Source organism: Anopheles aquasalis, chromosome Y (genome assembly GCF_943734665.1).
Source record: "Anopheles aquasalis chromosome Y, idAnoAquaMG_Q_19, whole genome shotgun sequence".
Taxonomy (NCBI): Eukaryota; Metazoa; Arthropoda; class Insecta; order Diptera; family Culicidae; genus Anopheles; species Anopheles aquasalis.
This window is the reverse complement of record NC_064879.1, coordinates 135,001-150,000: the sequence shown is the minus strand read 5'-3', so window position 1 is coordinate 150,000 and position 15,000 is coordinate 135,001. Positions and strand designations below refer to the sequence as shown.

General features: G+C 49.5%; 2 protein-coding genes across 8 annotated transcripts in view; one reads left to right on the top strand and one right to left on the bottom strand.

The window, feature by feature from the left end:
• Positions 1-12,220, bottom strand: part of LOC126579977 (glutamate receptor ionotropic, kainate 2) — a 25,358-nt gene extending 13,138 nt beyond the window's left edge. For all 6 annotated transcript variants that reach the window (XM_050243791.1, XM_050243789.1, XM_050243790.1 and 3 more), the window contains exons 1-5: positions 11,070-12,220; positions 6,759-6,914; positions 6,573-6,667; positions 917-1,006; positions 657-814 (exon numbers count right to left, since the gene is read on the bottom strand). In XM_050243791.1, coding sequence (XP_050099748.1) covers positions 657-814; positions 917-1,006; positions 6,573-6,667; positions 6,759-6,914; positions 11,070-11,202 — 632 coding nt within the window. In that variant the 5' untranslated portion in view covers positions 11,203-12,220. The remainder of the gene's footprint in view (positions 1-656; positions 815-916; positions 1,007-6,572; positions 6,668-6,758; positions 6,915-11,069) is intronic.
• Positions 12,221-14,562: 2,342 nt separating this feature from the next.
• LOC126579960 (glutamate receptor ionotropic, kainate 2-like) overlaps positions 14,563-15,000 on the top strand; it is a 4,565-nt gene continuing 4,127 nt past the window's right edge. The window contains exon 1 of one of the 2 annotated variants that reach the window (XM_050243752.1): positions 14,563-15,000. This exon is cut by the window's right edge and continues 37 nt beyond it. In XM_050243752.1, the coding sequence (XP_050099709.1) occupies positions 14,917-15,000 (84 nt within the window). In that variant the 5' untranslated portion in view covers positions 14,563-14,916. The other variant, XM_050243753.1, reaches the window with a different exon arrangement.

The window sequence follows — 15,000 nt, the reverse complement described above, 5'->3', positions numbered from 1 at the left end:
GGGTGCGCCATCAGGATGTATCCTATTTTAAACGTTGCATAACTCTGTCATTTTTCAGCCGATTTTAAAAAATAAACCAGTTTTATTTAGGTTATTCTATGCCATTTACGGTGCCATACTCAAAATACGATATCGCTCAAATGACCGCCTTCATTCGCGCATACAAAAAGTGGCCTTTTTTCGGGCATTTTGTATTGCTTTGACAGCTTTCAGGGAGTTGTGTGACAATTTCAGCTCCAATGTTTGCTTTAGGTTGTTTCATAGCCTTCAATTTGTTTGCAAAAATCTTGTTTTTCATACAGACCCACAGAAAAAAGCTCAGCGCCGTGATATGCGGAGGAAAGCACCATTTATTCATCATCCATTGCATGATCGCAGCTTTCACTATTGACCGATTTTTTTCAATGTAACGTGTGACAATTTCAGTCCGCTCTTTTAACGTGAAGTGATGCATTGCTAAAATGGCATAGATTGAAGTTTCAGAAACTGTCCTATTAGTTAAAATTGGCAGAAAAATGACAGAGTTATTCAACTTTCAAATAGGATACATCCTGATGGTGCACTCTGTACTACTTATCGGTTTTGTCGTCAAGCAAATCTATGACCGTCTTGTGGCTGTATTCCATTTCGGAGAAAGCAGAGAATACGACACTTACCGATAGTCACCGGAGTCGCTAAGCTGACGCACCGTGATCGGATAGTCGGAGAGACCGTGCGCCTTCAGCAACTCCTGCATCCGCACCAGTCCCTCGTTCGTTTCGTAGATGATCGTGAACGACTTCCAGCCCCAGGCCGCCACCAAATCCACATACGCCTACAGTGAGACAGAGAAAGAGAGAAAGAGGTGGTAAAATAGAAACCAAGGAATGGGGGGGGGGGGGTGCTAGCAGGCCGGGAGGAAACTCCTCGATCTTACCTTCGACAGGGTGCTCGGGTGCGGGTAGAGGTTCACTAGACAGCTTTCGCGCCGCAACCGATAATCCCAACGCGTCTCTAGATGAGGAATCTGTGGAGTAGAACGACATCGGCAATTACTTGTTTGATTTGGTTCCGTAGACAAGAGTTTTTCTCTTTTTTAATGTCTGCCCGGTATTGGCCACAAACAAAACAGCTACAGGAACGCGTAGTAATGGGAGTAAATGGGAACTGTAGGAGCAATAGAGTAAAGGGAAAGAAGAGGACAGTTGGAGAGCCTGAAGGTGCGACTGATTCATTGGACTTGCACCATCCCTCCAGCCTCTCATCCAAAGCCAACCGCAACAAAGGGGAAAGCTCGCAAAAATTGCAAAATCAACTTCTCGGATCCAAAAAGGGTCCGAAGCAGGGGGGGGGGGGGGGTGAAATTTTATTTTAGGTTCAGCAGATCCCTTCTCCTCCGATCGGCTGTTTTGAGGATGGTTGTTAAACGGATTGAGGGCCGGACTGGAGGAAGAGAGAGTGAGAGAAAGTGAGAGAGAGATTTTCTTTGTTTTTCATACATAAAACACCTGCACTCACGCAACAATCCGCCACTCCTACACTTCGCTTTGCGATTACGGTCCTCAAACCTGCACCCTTTTCCAAACCACAACCCCAACGCCACCCCAACGGAGGAGGGAGGGGGTCCAGGTTGGCTGTCGAGTGTCTCGCTGCAAATCGCGTTAAATTTTGCGCGTTCACCACTTGAGCTTTATGATCGCGTAAGCATTAGTGAAACACACATTCACTCGCACATGCCGCACTGACCGGTCTCATTCGCCCGCCCACCCCCCACCCAGCGCTCCCATTCCCTACGCGCGCTAGCCAGCGCAGGCGAGGGAGTTTACGACGCGAAAAAACCGCGTGATGAACATGAGACGGTGGAAGGAGTAGTTGCGGATGTCAAACAAAATAAAACATGCGAACATCGCGCATCCCCCTACTCCACTACCCTTTCTCCTTGGGGACTTGATGGTCCCCTTCGGTAGCACACACGGATGAACATCACACGCTTGAGTGGGTTGAGTGGTGAGGTTGGGGGAGGAGAAGCGAAATGCTAATATTCGCACGTTCCCCAAACAACACGTGAATGTGCTCGCGCTCAAACACATGCACATCATCTGCCTGCACACACATTCGTGGCGAAGGAGAACACAGAGAGAGAGAGAGAGAGAGAGAGAGAGAGAGAGAGAGAAAGAGAGAACTGCACACAACATTTAACCAAAATAGTGGAATGGGTTTGTCGGCGTTGTTGTGTTGCTGGCTGCTGCTGCTGATGCTGCTGCTGCTGGTGGTGCTGGTGTTGTTGATGCTGGCATGTGGCGCCCCGAGCCCCCGTATCCCGCACGAAAAGTCAAACAAAGCCGAAAAGCGAGATTGGAGCAAATGGAGGCGCATGGTTAATGGTTGCAAACACCGCGCTCACTTGGTGGCCTGGTGTGCTATCGCGGCGAAACATAATAAAAATAAAACAAAAATGCGTGCGCGCTCTGCTGACACAAACAACTGGCACTGACTGCTGCCTCCTGCCCTGTGGTGCGCCAATGGTGGGAGGGATGCGTTATTCCTCTTCCTTGCCATCGCCTTGCCGTTCCGCGTGCCGGCCCTCTTTGGCGTTGAATTTGCGCGCTGCTGTCTGGTTTTACTGGTAGACGTGGCCTAGGCTAGGGTTGCTCTCGATGAGGTGGAACTATTGGGCTCATCTTCATTCCCTGTTTTGCCTCTTCTACAGTGGTTGGCAGAAGTAAAAGCCCACCAGTATTATCGCCTGTAAATTCGACATTGTTTGTCACAAAGGCCATGCGATTTTTTTCTAGCTCGAACTTTCCACTTTCCAAATCACTTACTTTGAACGTGAGAGCTTGGATAATCTTTTTTTGAAAATTCTTTGCGCTGCATGGAGCCTTGTATGAAACTTGGATTTTCAAAAATCTATAACTTGGTCAGTTTTGCTTCGATTGGCCCAAAAAATGTTCACAATACTCTTGAAAGGATCAGGATTCAGGGAAAAATGTTAAAAATATGTGTCACATATGTCAAATATGTTAAAAAAATAATGCCTAACAACCGTACCAAAAAATAAAAACAAACAAACAAAAAACCATTCAACACTGTGCTGGCAAGGAATGTTGCTACCGGTCTAGGTCGGTTACTCGGTTTAGCCGTCATTCACAATCTGGCTACAGGCTACCACTGCCGCCTGCACATCATTCACCGTTGGCCACGGTTGGCGACGCGTTAAAATTACACCTTCACGTCCGGGCACGTCCAATGAGTGTCTGCGTGTGCGTCATGCTTTTTCGTCCTTCGATCTCACCCGCCACTTGCGCTTCGGTTAGTGTCTGCCGTATCGATGAGCACGCGACGCGCCCTCAGCTGTCACATGCTGTCAACGACGATCGTCCAATCGAAGCAGCTGACAGTAGCAGCTGGGGTGCTCAAGGTGCTAGTAATGGGTGTCGGTGCAATCGTAGCGGAGGGCACCAATCAAAATGGCACGCCTGAGTCTGAGCAGCATGGATAGAACCGGGGAGCGCTGAATCAAATAGTGGAGCTATCGAGTCCACGCCCTCACCCACCCACCCACACACACGCTAAAAGGTGATGCGAAAGAGTACTGACAGTACCGGATGGCGTACCAGTGCCGGCACTCGGCCTGACGTCTAATCTCCCAGCCTCGGAATAGCTGGCTATCCCCGGCTACAATCGCTATCGCGATGATCTGCGCCCTACATGGCGAAGAACATAACGACCAGCACACACCCACACACAGCTGGCAATGGTGCTGTGGCTTTAATGGTAGCAGCAATGACGCAGCCACAACCACACGGAGTTCCACCACTTGTTCTCTCCTCTCGCTAGCAGCCGTTTGTCGTGTGAAGCTTTTTTTTTTGTAGCTTCATATTCCTCAAATTTATCTTTATTAAAGCAACCGCATACCGAACTACCCAGCGGGCCCCTGGGAATGCTGCTCCTGGCTGCTCTCATTAAACGAACTAAAAAGGAAACCTCTAAATGCACCGATGGCTGTGATGGTCCATCACAGGACACTAACACTGCATGCGCTACGAGCCGCTTACCGGCCGCTACACGATCCGTTCCTTTTTTTTGGCAAACAGCGCCGCGCAGTGTCCATGTTGCGTCCAGGTTGCCGAAGTGGCAAACAATTAATTCCGTTCCAATCATCCTGCTACCGGTACCGGACATTCGGCTCTCTCTCTCTCGTGAAGAAAAACTTTCAACAGGCAGAAGCTCAATCGAAAAGAAGAAAAAAAAAGAGAAACAGATGCACTTCCTATTTGCCAGTGGGTCGATGGGTCTGCAGAGGTAAGGGAAGCAAGGTGAAGAAGTAACAAGACAAGGGCAGCAAATACCCAGCCCACAAAATGGCTGCCGGAATAGGGAATGTATTTCAATTCGTTTTCGATGGTCGATGGCATCCTTTTGCAACCGCTCCCCTTCCTTTTTTTGGGAATGTCGGGGCTCGATGAAAGCGCAGCAGCAGCAGCATGGCAGCCGCGTGGTGCCTTTTGTTTTCCCACTCCCCAAAGATGGAAGAGAGAGAGAGAGTGAGAGAACTGCAAGAGCATGGGGCGGCTCGTTTCGTGCCACTTCCGGGCTGAGTGTCGAAGGGTTGGTTAGTGAAAGGGGAGGGGATAGGGTGCAATTTTCAGCGTCAGTGAAAATGTTGTTCTTTAATTAATCGAGTTGCTGCGCTCGGTGGTAGGATGAATAGCGCGGTTGACGGTGAAGTAAAGTGAAGCCATCGCAGCGCTCTCTCTCTCTCTCTCTTTCTCTCTCTCTCTCTTTTTCTTTCTTTCTCTGTTGTCAACAAGGGATGGCACGTTTCCAGTTCTGCATCACTCTACTCACTACATTTGCCTCCCTGCGGTATGTTTCGCTTTGTATTTTGGGAGCCACCACTTCCTACTGTATTACTCCGGCCGTGTGTTTGTGTCCATCGGAATGGTGCAACACCACAGCCCAGCAAACGCCTAAAAAACCAACAACAACAAAAAGGGCTCCAACGACAATTAAATGCTGCATCTGTTATGCTGCATCCCCATGGCCACTCATAAATAAAAAAGGGGTGAACCGGGGATGCGGTTTGGGGTGACGGGTGGCTAGTAGTAATAGAAACTTTCATCCCCAGCTCCCCGAAGGTATGCAGGGCCACACTTGCGCATAGAACCGATCAGCGGGCAAATGCTTTCGCGGAAGAATGTTGGTTTTGAAATTTTCGGGACGACCGCACGAAGTTGAGTTCCATTAGAGGCTGGCAGTGGCGCGGCACAACTGTCATGACGACACTAGATAGAACGCACAGAAACGCACAATGCGATTAACGTCGAGCGATTTTCTATTTATTTGTGTACGCTTGATTCGTGGTCTCAAATCAGGTGCATCATCGAAGTGACCCTAAGCCATTGCCCCTTTAGGGCTCGTGTGATTCTTCTTCATCACTTTCGAAATCACTTCAGTTTCCGTCTACTTCATCGCTCGAGTTTCAAGAAGGGTATTCCATCCACAAGCCGTTCCTCGCGAAAGCTCGAAACACAGAAGCTCGCGAATCTGCTCAAGAAGGAGAACATCACAATCACAAAATTACAGCAAGCACCACCACCAGCGTCATACCGGACCGTTCCCGGGCGGGAACGGTTTGGGATTTTCTCCGCGCAAGCATATGAAGCAAAATGACCAAGCACGACAGCCACGGCGTGCCATGAGACACCAGCAATACCGCCGCTATGATTGGAAAAAGGTGCCAGGTGGTGTCGGTCCGTTGTTGCCGAGATTTTCATTTAACATTTCCTTTTCTGCCACTGTTCCGGCTGTTCCGTCGCGTCCTTTCGTTCGTTTGGGGGCCCGCTGGGAGGGGCGACCGCATGGTAATCCCTCGTTGAGAGGTCGAGAGATGGCCCTGAAGGGCCCGCAAAGCGCCACGGCCACCGGAGCACACAGGAGGAGGGCCACGATGCGATGTCGGCGATGCCTTCGGTGCTACAGCAACGTACTCGTGTTGGCGAAGGCCCATTTGGTTGGGATTAACCCGGGGGGGGGGGGGGGGATGTTTTCCACCGCCCTTCTTCCTCGTTCTCTGTCACCTCTGGGTTGTTCTGTCTTTTTTCCGTATTGGATTTTTTGCATCTCTGAGCTTTTGGCTTCCACCGAAACCGCTGCCAAGTCATGTAGCGGCCGGTCTTTTGCCTTGGTATACAAAATACTCTTACCTTTCCCCCTATTACTACAAATTGTAGGCCAGATGGCCGTTCCACCGTGACTGCTTCCCTCTTAGTGGGACCTAAGACCAAACATCTGTCCCAAATCCCTCGTGTGTGTTGCTACTCTGTTACACTCCAGACCTAGACACTGGCAATATATTAGGTTGGCCAATAAGTCAATTCATGCGGTATCCAAACATCGAGGATTTTTTTTTTGGTAGCCACCTTTTTTGCAGAGACACGCCTTTACTAAATTTGTTGCCATGGGCACTGGTTTTTAGTTTGGAACATCTCTTTCATAAGAAATACATCTAAATTTTCTTGAAAAACTCTCGTAATTGAATATGACATGTTCACATGAAAAAAAATAATAAAGTAAACCTCAGCACTTACCTCCATCGTGTCGCAGATGCTCTGGACGTGGCTGGCCGTGTGCGATGACTGCGGTCCAAAGATAGCGGCCACACCGACCCCGAGCAGGTGACAGACTGTGAAAAGGTCGACGTCGACGTTAGAACAGTGAGAACGCTGGATCGGATCGCTGATGGTCCGAATGGTACGGAAGGAACGTGTGCTTACCGCGCTTCGACGCCAGAAAGCTGTCCTGCGGCGAGATGCGCTCGATCTGAGCGAGCAGCTTCGACCGGGGCAGTATCGTGCGGTCCGAGTTGATCTTCTCGACCGCGTACCGGAACGCAATCTCCTGGTGGTCGTCATCCGGATGAAACAGGCCGCCTGAGAACAGAAGCGGGAAAACAGAAAATGGAGAAAAATGCCAATCCCGGTAGCTGTTGCTGATGCTGGTGTAAAGCCTCACATCACATTCTGCTATTATGAAAATGAGAAACTATATGCTAATGCTGGCAGGCATAGCTAGCTGGTCACGTAGATGCAGCAGCACCAGCAGCAGCAGCAGCAGCCACTATTGAGAATTAGACGCGACCAGCGACCAGCGACCAGCGACACTTCATTCATATTGCACTTCTTTCTCTTCCTTCGAATCTGCGCACTCGCCCGGATGAACCAAAATAGGGGTCCGTCCTGCCTCCAACATCGCGAAATGTGTGAAACGTGTTTGTGCCGTCAAGTAGAGTGTTAAGGCACTGCCTAGGCTCAGTATCGCTGCAGCAAAGCATCTTCGCTGACCGTGTCACTGAGATAGAAGTTGAGAAGATGGCACTGCACTGTTTCTATGGTGTGGTTCGTGTATGTGTGGCGAACAATGGCGATGTTCCACCACGACTTAATACGCTTTCGAGCTACTCCTGAGCTCGCAACAGTGTAAGATGCCAGTTTTTTGTGTTCCGGCCCCACAGCGGCTAGAACAATGATCAAGGAACGCAATACCAGGTGTTCCAGTATCAAATGAGCTTTTACGCATTAATGTGTGAAACGTGAATGTTTGGTGTAAGCGCATCTTAACTCATTTTTTTTTTGTATTGGTTGATGGTGGGCATCTGTTAATTATACCTGATACGCAGAATTAAATAAGATAGATCGAGTTGGGCAACGTGTTGAAAATTATCAGTTTTGTTCCGAAAAATACACGATACACGTGAAAGTATATATCGTTTGCTTCCATTTGAAGAAAACTAATGTAAGAGACTTTGCAACGTATTTTTGTTTCGAAATTACAACAAAGCTCAATAAAAAAAACCACAAAAACAATCAATAAAATGCATTGAAACCCCTTCGTACGGTTATTCTCTACCGGGTACGCCGTGAAGCAAGCAATAAGATCGTAAAGTGATCGAATTTTCCAGCAAATGTGTTATAGAAATTAATTATTTTTACGAATAAATCTGTTTCGAAACGTCATAAGGCACTTTTGAATTATAAACAATTGAGCTAGGGGAGAAGATCAATTGTCTCTGTGGTCAACGAAAACACATCAAACCCTTTTTGATGAAGATTACTGTATGATTTTCTCATATGTTATGAACATTACATTGTACGACCCATTTTTAGTCAGTTTGAGGAATAATATATGATTGAAATTGCGCATAAAAGGATAGAAAATATGTTGCCATAATTAACATTAAATATAACATATCAAAACAATTTCAACGCCATTTCGGCCTCGAATGAGTTGTACTTTGGTTATCAGAAGTTTTGTAAAAAAAAGTGGAAACGGCAGACAAGCCCGATCCGATGCACAGCAGCAAAGAATAATGGCAAAGTTCTATGTAAAGATTAGCGCTATTAGCAATATTAATTAGCGGCGGCGGGGCAGCCTTCACTGCCCCTTGAAAATGAAATTAAATTACTTCGTGCCATCCTGGCTGGCTCTAAAAATCAACGACCAATCGGCGCTGCCAATCAAGCCCTGGATACCTGGACGCGCACCACCACGGCAGACGAGAGCATTCACTTGTTTCGGGCAGCAACCAAATCTAAATCTAATAGAGTGCACGGTCACCTGGTCCTTTTTCGGCTTGATTGGGCGCGGTTCAGGACACGGGGGCGAATGTAGACACTGGATGGTTGGCTGTGTAAGGGCTCGCACCTCTCGGGAGTGCTGGAAACGCCAAACGACCCAAGCCAGACCACGGTGGACACCGTTGTTTGCAGTAGCGAGCATCATTCAGATTTACACTGACCGAGGGTCCAGATAGATACCAAACTTTGATCGGCTAACGGAGGGCTAATTTAGCGCGAAGGAAAGGATCACCCGGAAACCTTCGCTCTTCCAATCGCCTGGCCAAATACTATGGCAAAAGCAAAAGCAACTTCCTGTGGCAGCAGTACGAGCCCTTAGCTTAACTTTTCTGTAGCGACGTTGGCTCGGTAGCTGGCAGAATGCGGGTACGATTGCAGAACACCCCTCTTCACTTCGCTCCCCTTCACCGGGATGCTGGGAAGCGCAGGGACTACAATAAACCTTTTCTATCATTCCAATCGACCCTCGATGGTCACGCCGACCGATTAGTTGTAATTCAATTCAAAAAGGAGTAATATACCGGGAGGGAGAGACACAGAGAGAAAGAGAGAGAGAGAGAGAGAGAGAGAGAGAGAGAGAGAATAACTCTCTACGATCGTAGCAGGAGCCGGGCCCGAAAGAGTCTCAGTGCGTGCTCACACGGAGAACAAACGAGTGTCCTTTGGTTTGGGGCAGCCTTTTCGATGTTTTTTTTGTTTTGCCAATCCAAACCACACACATGGTTGTACAGTTGGTATTCCTGGTTATGGGTCCGGTTGAACATACCCATGGACTCGCTCCCTTGGGGCGGTATTTCGTTTTTTTTTCGCTCAAACCTAAACCCCGGACCGGACAGTTCCGATCAACGCGCCCGGTCCGTCCATCCATCACTCCGGTGGGGTGGAGCGGAGCGAGGGGAGGACTTCCAGTTGTCTTCCAAGTCCCCCTTCCTTCCAGCCCAGTTTGGCCGGGCTTGATTGGCCTGCAATGTCGGTTTTGTGTGTTTTGCAAAAGGGCCCAAATTTGGTACCTTCGAGCAAAGATTCGCGTGTAGGTTCCCGGTGCGGTGTAGGAGACGATTATTGTGTCATTTTTACTCCAATTCCAATACGTCAGCACCTTACGCGACTCTTTTGTGGAGATGGCTCGCAACAGCAGCAGCAAAAGTAGTGTGTGCACAACGTCAGGAACGTCTTGATCAGCGACACGCTGCAGGGAACACGTGCTCAAGAAGGGCCGTCAGAAGAGTGGCCGGCAACAGCTAACTCATCGCTAACCGGAAGCGCTCCCCCAAAAACGGAAGCATAAAAGGCGGAATGCCAAGCGAATCGCCGGAATGTCAAGGGTTTTTGGGCTAGGGGCTAATGTTGTACTTCAATTGTGTGTCGTGGACAGACACGCGGTCTGTGTGGTCGCGATGATCGGAACTAGGTGCTACGTGCGAACGTGATGCAAATGCAGCGACTGCAGCGACTCCGCAAATGGTGCAACGAAAGGCCCACAGTCACAGTCACAATACTAAGGCGGAGATAACAGAGAGAGAGAGAGAGAGAGAACACCAAAGACACAAACAACAAAACAAGCGCCAAACAACAACAACCTACAATCAAAAACCCGGCTAAACTAGGCCGGAATGCCCTCTTGGCCCCTACTCGATTAGTGCTGCTGCCGATGGCGTGAGTTCTGGTTCCAAAACATGTAACGCACGCAGTGATAAGCGTAAAACCGACAAACAAGCGATTGAGAAATCAGGAAACTGACGGTGACGCTGTTGTCATGTGTCGTGTTATGCGTGCGTCGACAACAGCCTCGAAAACATGGCGAATGACGCAAATACAACTGTCGGCGCATTATTAAGATTAAGGACTAGCTAGCGAGACAAAAGGTCCGCAGGTCAGAGGCCAGAGTAATGAGCCGATAAGCAGTGCCACGGCACACAACTCGCTTCTACCCTACTCTGGATCCGGTTCGCTTGTTAATCTAAGGCAGCGAGTGTGACATCTCCTTTACACAGATAACAAAGCAAAACATACCGCGAACATCCGTTGCGGATGGCCCAGGGTCGCAGTTCCCGGCTCTGTAACCTCTACTCTGTTTTTTTCGTGATTGGTATGGTGAGGGACATTGGTGGGTGATAGCGACGCGATGGAACCTATTGTAGCGTGCGGATCCGGCACCGGCGTCTCTTCCGTAGCTCCGGTAGTCTTTCACTACAAGTACACAGTAACTCCTTCCCTTCTCCCCCTTTTCCCTCATATTTTCATTGTTCTTTTCACCCTCTCAGCATCCGTTCTATTCCCTTCCTCGAACTCCTAAAGACCAATACCATTTCGATGGCTTCTTGGAGCTCCGATCGCTCGCTCTCTCTTCTCTCTCTCTCTCTCTGTCTCGCTTTCGTCTCCTCTTTACATCCCATTCCGTCAGCCCAACGCCGGTTCTTCATACGTTCTTGAAGCTTCACGCAGACTTACCGATTCGGATGGCATCCGGCAGGGCGACAACGGCAACCGGAAGCAGCAGCACTAGGATGCTGTACAGCGCCAGCACCGGCAGCAACCGTTGCCGGCCCTCAGCGGCAGTTGCCCGGGCCCTTTGACCCGCCATTGCGTATCCCTTCCCTCCCCCCTTTTTTGGGTAACCTTGCCGCGCGCGTAGACTCGTCACTCACGCTACCACTCCGTAATCACTCACGGCACTCCGAAGCAGCGCGCGACTCGTAATCAGTCCGGATCTCGGCGGACGGAGACACACTGGACACAGCCACTGGGGGCTGAGCGAGAACCTGACGGGGACTAGCAGGACACGGGCAGATGGCGGTAGTGATGGTAGCGATGGAACAGGAACGGAATTTCCACCAAGCGCATTCCCGTTCGCAAGCGTTCGGTCGCCTTGTTGAGTGAAGACCGTCTGTCCGGTTTTTGGTTGATGGTTGATGGTGGCGGAGGGTGGTGGTGCGGCGCGGTGACCGTGTCCTCACTCCTGGTTGTTAGAAAGCTCTCGCGCAAGATGTATTACTCTGTTCGCGGGTTTGAAGCTGCCGCGGAAGCTTGGGAAGCTAGCAGTGCGCGCTACCGTTGCCTACGTAGTTGGTAGTAGTGATGGCGGCGATGACGCGCACCCGAACAAACACACGCCACGTACACACACCTACACACGACACGGCATCCGAAGAGCAGGAATGGATCCGTAGCATGGATGCTGATCCGGGAAGGTGGAAATTTCGCCTTCACCACACAAGTGTTTTTTCCCCCGTTTTGTTGTCCAGTTTCAACTAGCAAGATCCTGATGCTCACTCACTGTCACAAACGAAAAGAAATGCAGCTGCTGCTGCTCCAGGTTCTGTGTTGGGTGGAGGAAGCACCACCAGCAGGATGTAATTGTTTTGTCCCTGCACCCTGGAAGCCCCGTTCTTTTTCTCGCGAGACAACAACAAACCAGACAAAAATGCCAATCTGGCCCCCGTTTCCGTCTGAACGCACTCACAAAAAAGCGGTACACACGCACACTGGTGGGATTAAGTTTTTTTTTCTTCTTCCTATTACGGCAACACGAAACACAGCAACAGCCCGCGCTCAGCTACATAGCATGTCGCCTGGATGCTGCGGCTGGACGCTATCTCTGCGCTGACTGACTGGTGACTGTGACGGACCGTTCCGATTTTATATGCTTTTTCCGGGATCCTGCTGGAGACGAGTGGCTCCAGCGCGCTATGAGTGCCTCCAGAGCGTGAGCGAATGCGCGAGATTCCAGGACAAGGCAATTGGGTACTGGTGGGTTCTCGTGGAGACCGTACCAGCTCTGTTCGCGCATTGTGTTTACCTTCCGAGGCTTTCGCAGCAGCAGCAGCAGCAGCTTCGAATGGAGACGGGAGAAGGAACTTGCTGCGGCGCGAGCGCAGCATCCGTTTTCGCCGTCATCATGAGCAGCCCAACGCACACTCATACAAGGAGTGTCGGGAGCGCTCTCATGCGCGTTGCAAACTGTGCGGTTTGTGTAGCAGCAAGCAGTACCAGCGACTCTTCGCTTGATTATTCCCGAGGGCAGTGGCTCCTGTAGTCGTCAAACGAAGCCAACCGACCAGCATGGACCACTACATATTGGACCGTTTCGACCACATCACAAAGATGGAGAGACAAAGAAAGCGGGCCCACTTGGCAACGGAAGAATGCCGAGGAGTCGCTACATTAGCGGCATTCAGCCCCTGGACTATCTGAGTATCTTCGTAAGCTCGGGAGCTCATCGTTCGCTATGATGGTAAATCCCATAATAATAATATGTTAGCAGCAGTAAACACGCACATGCCCACCATAGGGCATGGGAGCTTTCGCGTGGTGCGAGCGACTCAGACGGACGCGGAGCTTCCGGCGCCATTTCGTGCGTTGCGGTCGCGTTGTGAAAAGCTACCACGAGCGCAGCTTATACCGCGTATACGCTTGACGCAAAAGCTTGGCTTCAGTTCGCTCGAAATATTTCGTTTCCTCGTGGAAACGATGAAATCTTTTGGTTTTGAGGCGCCTCCATCGTTGGGCGCCTCCATCGTGAGGCGTCTCCATCGCAAAGTGTAATACCGACCAAAAAACATAATGTTTGAGGTGTTGTAATACCATGTTGAGGTGTTGTAATACCATAAAGTGTAACCGATTCAAAACACCAGCACTTTTTTGTGTTAAAGGGGGGACTTCGGTATTTTCGGGCCAAAAAATGGCCCGTTTTTGACGATTTTTTGTGACGTAACCATTCCATTTTATTTTTTCAAGTAAATGGCATATTAATCTACAACCTTTGAAGAATATTTGTCAATTATTCATTGTCATCTAGGTAGCCTCGTCGAGTTTTGGCGGATGTTCCTTTTTTTAGATTTTTGACGGATTTTTGAAATGCTGAAAAAGTTATGCTTTTTGCGATTCTGCCAAAAAAACGAGCTTTACATAACTATTCAAAAAGTATTTACAATTTTTATGAAATCTCGACGGTACTACCTAAAAAATGTGTACAAATTATGTGTTAAAAATTTCAAATAGATCGGCCCAGTAGTTTTTACGGTACGATGGGCACCGACTTTTCAAACGTTGGTTTTTGGAGAAACGCTCTTGAAAGTAGCTAGCTTCATGGAGCCTTTTTTCGGACGGTTAGAAGGCTATAGTCGAGTCAAGTGTGGCCACATCGAGCTAAAGCGTATAGTTTCTGAAAATTTGATTATTTTAAAGTAAATTTGTCTTTGCAATCAATTTAAAATAGTTGATCACAAAAAAGGGCTCGTGTTTAGAATCGGTCACACTTCATTCCAGTAACTCTGTACTTTTTTCCAAAATCATTTTTAACATCATTCAGTTTTGCTGCCGGTTGAACGAAAAACATTTAAACAATGCTCTTGAATCAATTAGCATAGTACAAAAAAATAGATATCGAAAAAGAATCAAATACCTAAACTCGCTTCCCCTCAACCGTGCAACCGAGTTGAACGACCGAAGACGAGCGTGCAGTGCCATAATTATGCACACTGGAACACAGGAGCCAGCCGTCCGAATGCAACGAATGAGTGAACTAATTGCATTTATCAGCACTGCATCTTCCACCGAGCTCCAGCTGGCCGCTTCCGGACCGGAAATTGCACCCTGATGGCATTCGTTTTGTAGAAACGAATTTTGACGCCCAGACCCTGCAGTCATCATCATCATCATCATCGCAGAAACATCAACGAGAAACGCAGAAGAAGCCGCGAAGGTGCTGTTGTAGCGGCTCTTTTCAAGCAATGTGCAGCAGCAGCGTGCGCTTGGTGGCGTCTGGTGGCGGGTGCGGCATTGGCCAAGGGCTAAAAATAATGCCAACACATGCCAGCCGACGGGCGCGCTCGCTCGCTCGCTTGTCACGCTTGTGGCGGCACCAGCAACAACAGTAGACGCGCATAGCAGCGAGTTAGCCTCCCAGTTAGCTGTTTGGCTTTGCGCCGGATCGGTCGAGTGTGTCCACCGGGAGTGTGCCGCCAGTGTGTGTGCGTAACCAGTAACCAAGCGGTTGTGCGACCATTTTCGTGGTGCGACGGCGACCACACGCATTCGGCCGATAGCTATTTTTGGCTTACAAGGACTCGGAGCACGATCCGTACGAGTCACACGAGTGACATACCGCGCGGTGTGGTGCTGCGCAGCAGAGTTGGAGCAGAGTGAGTGAGTGTCACTCACGGGCGTGCGCACGCAGTCCTCATTTCCGTTGCTGAGGCCACACGACAGACCAGACCAGACCAAGCCGCGCACTTCACACACTCATTCGTCGTCGTGTGATAGTCCGGAAGCTTGGTTTTGTGCTACGTGGCAGCAGATGCAGCCGCGCGAGCAACCGTGGCACCGTGGTGCTGCATCTGGTCTGCTGCTGCTGCTGTTGCTGCTGCTGCTAGCCGTTGCT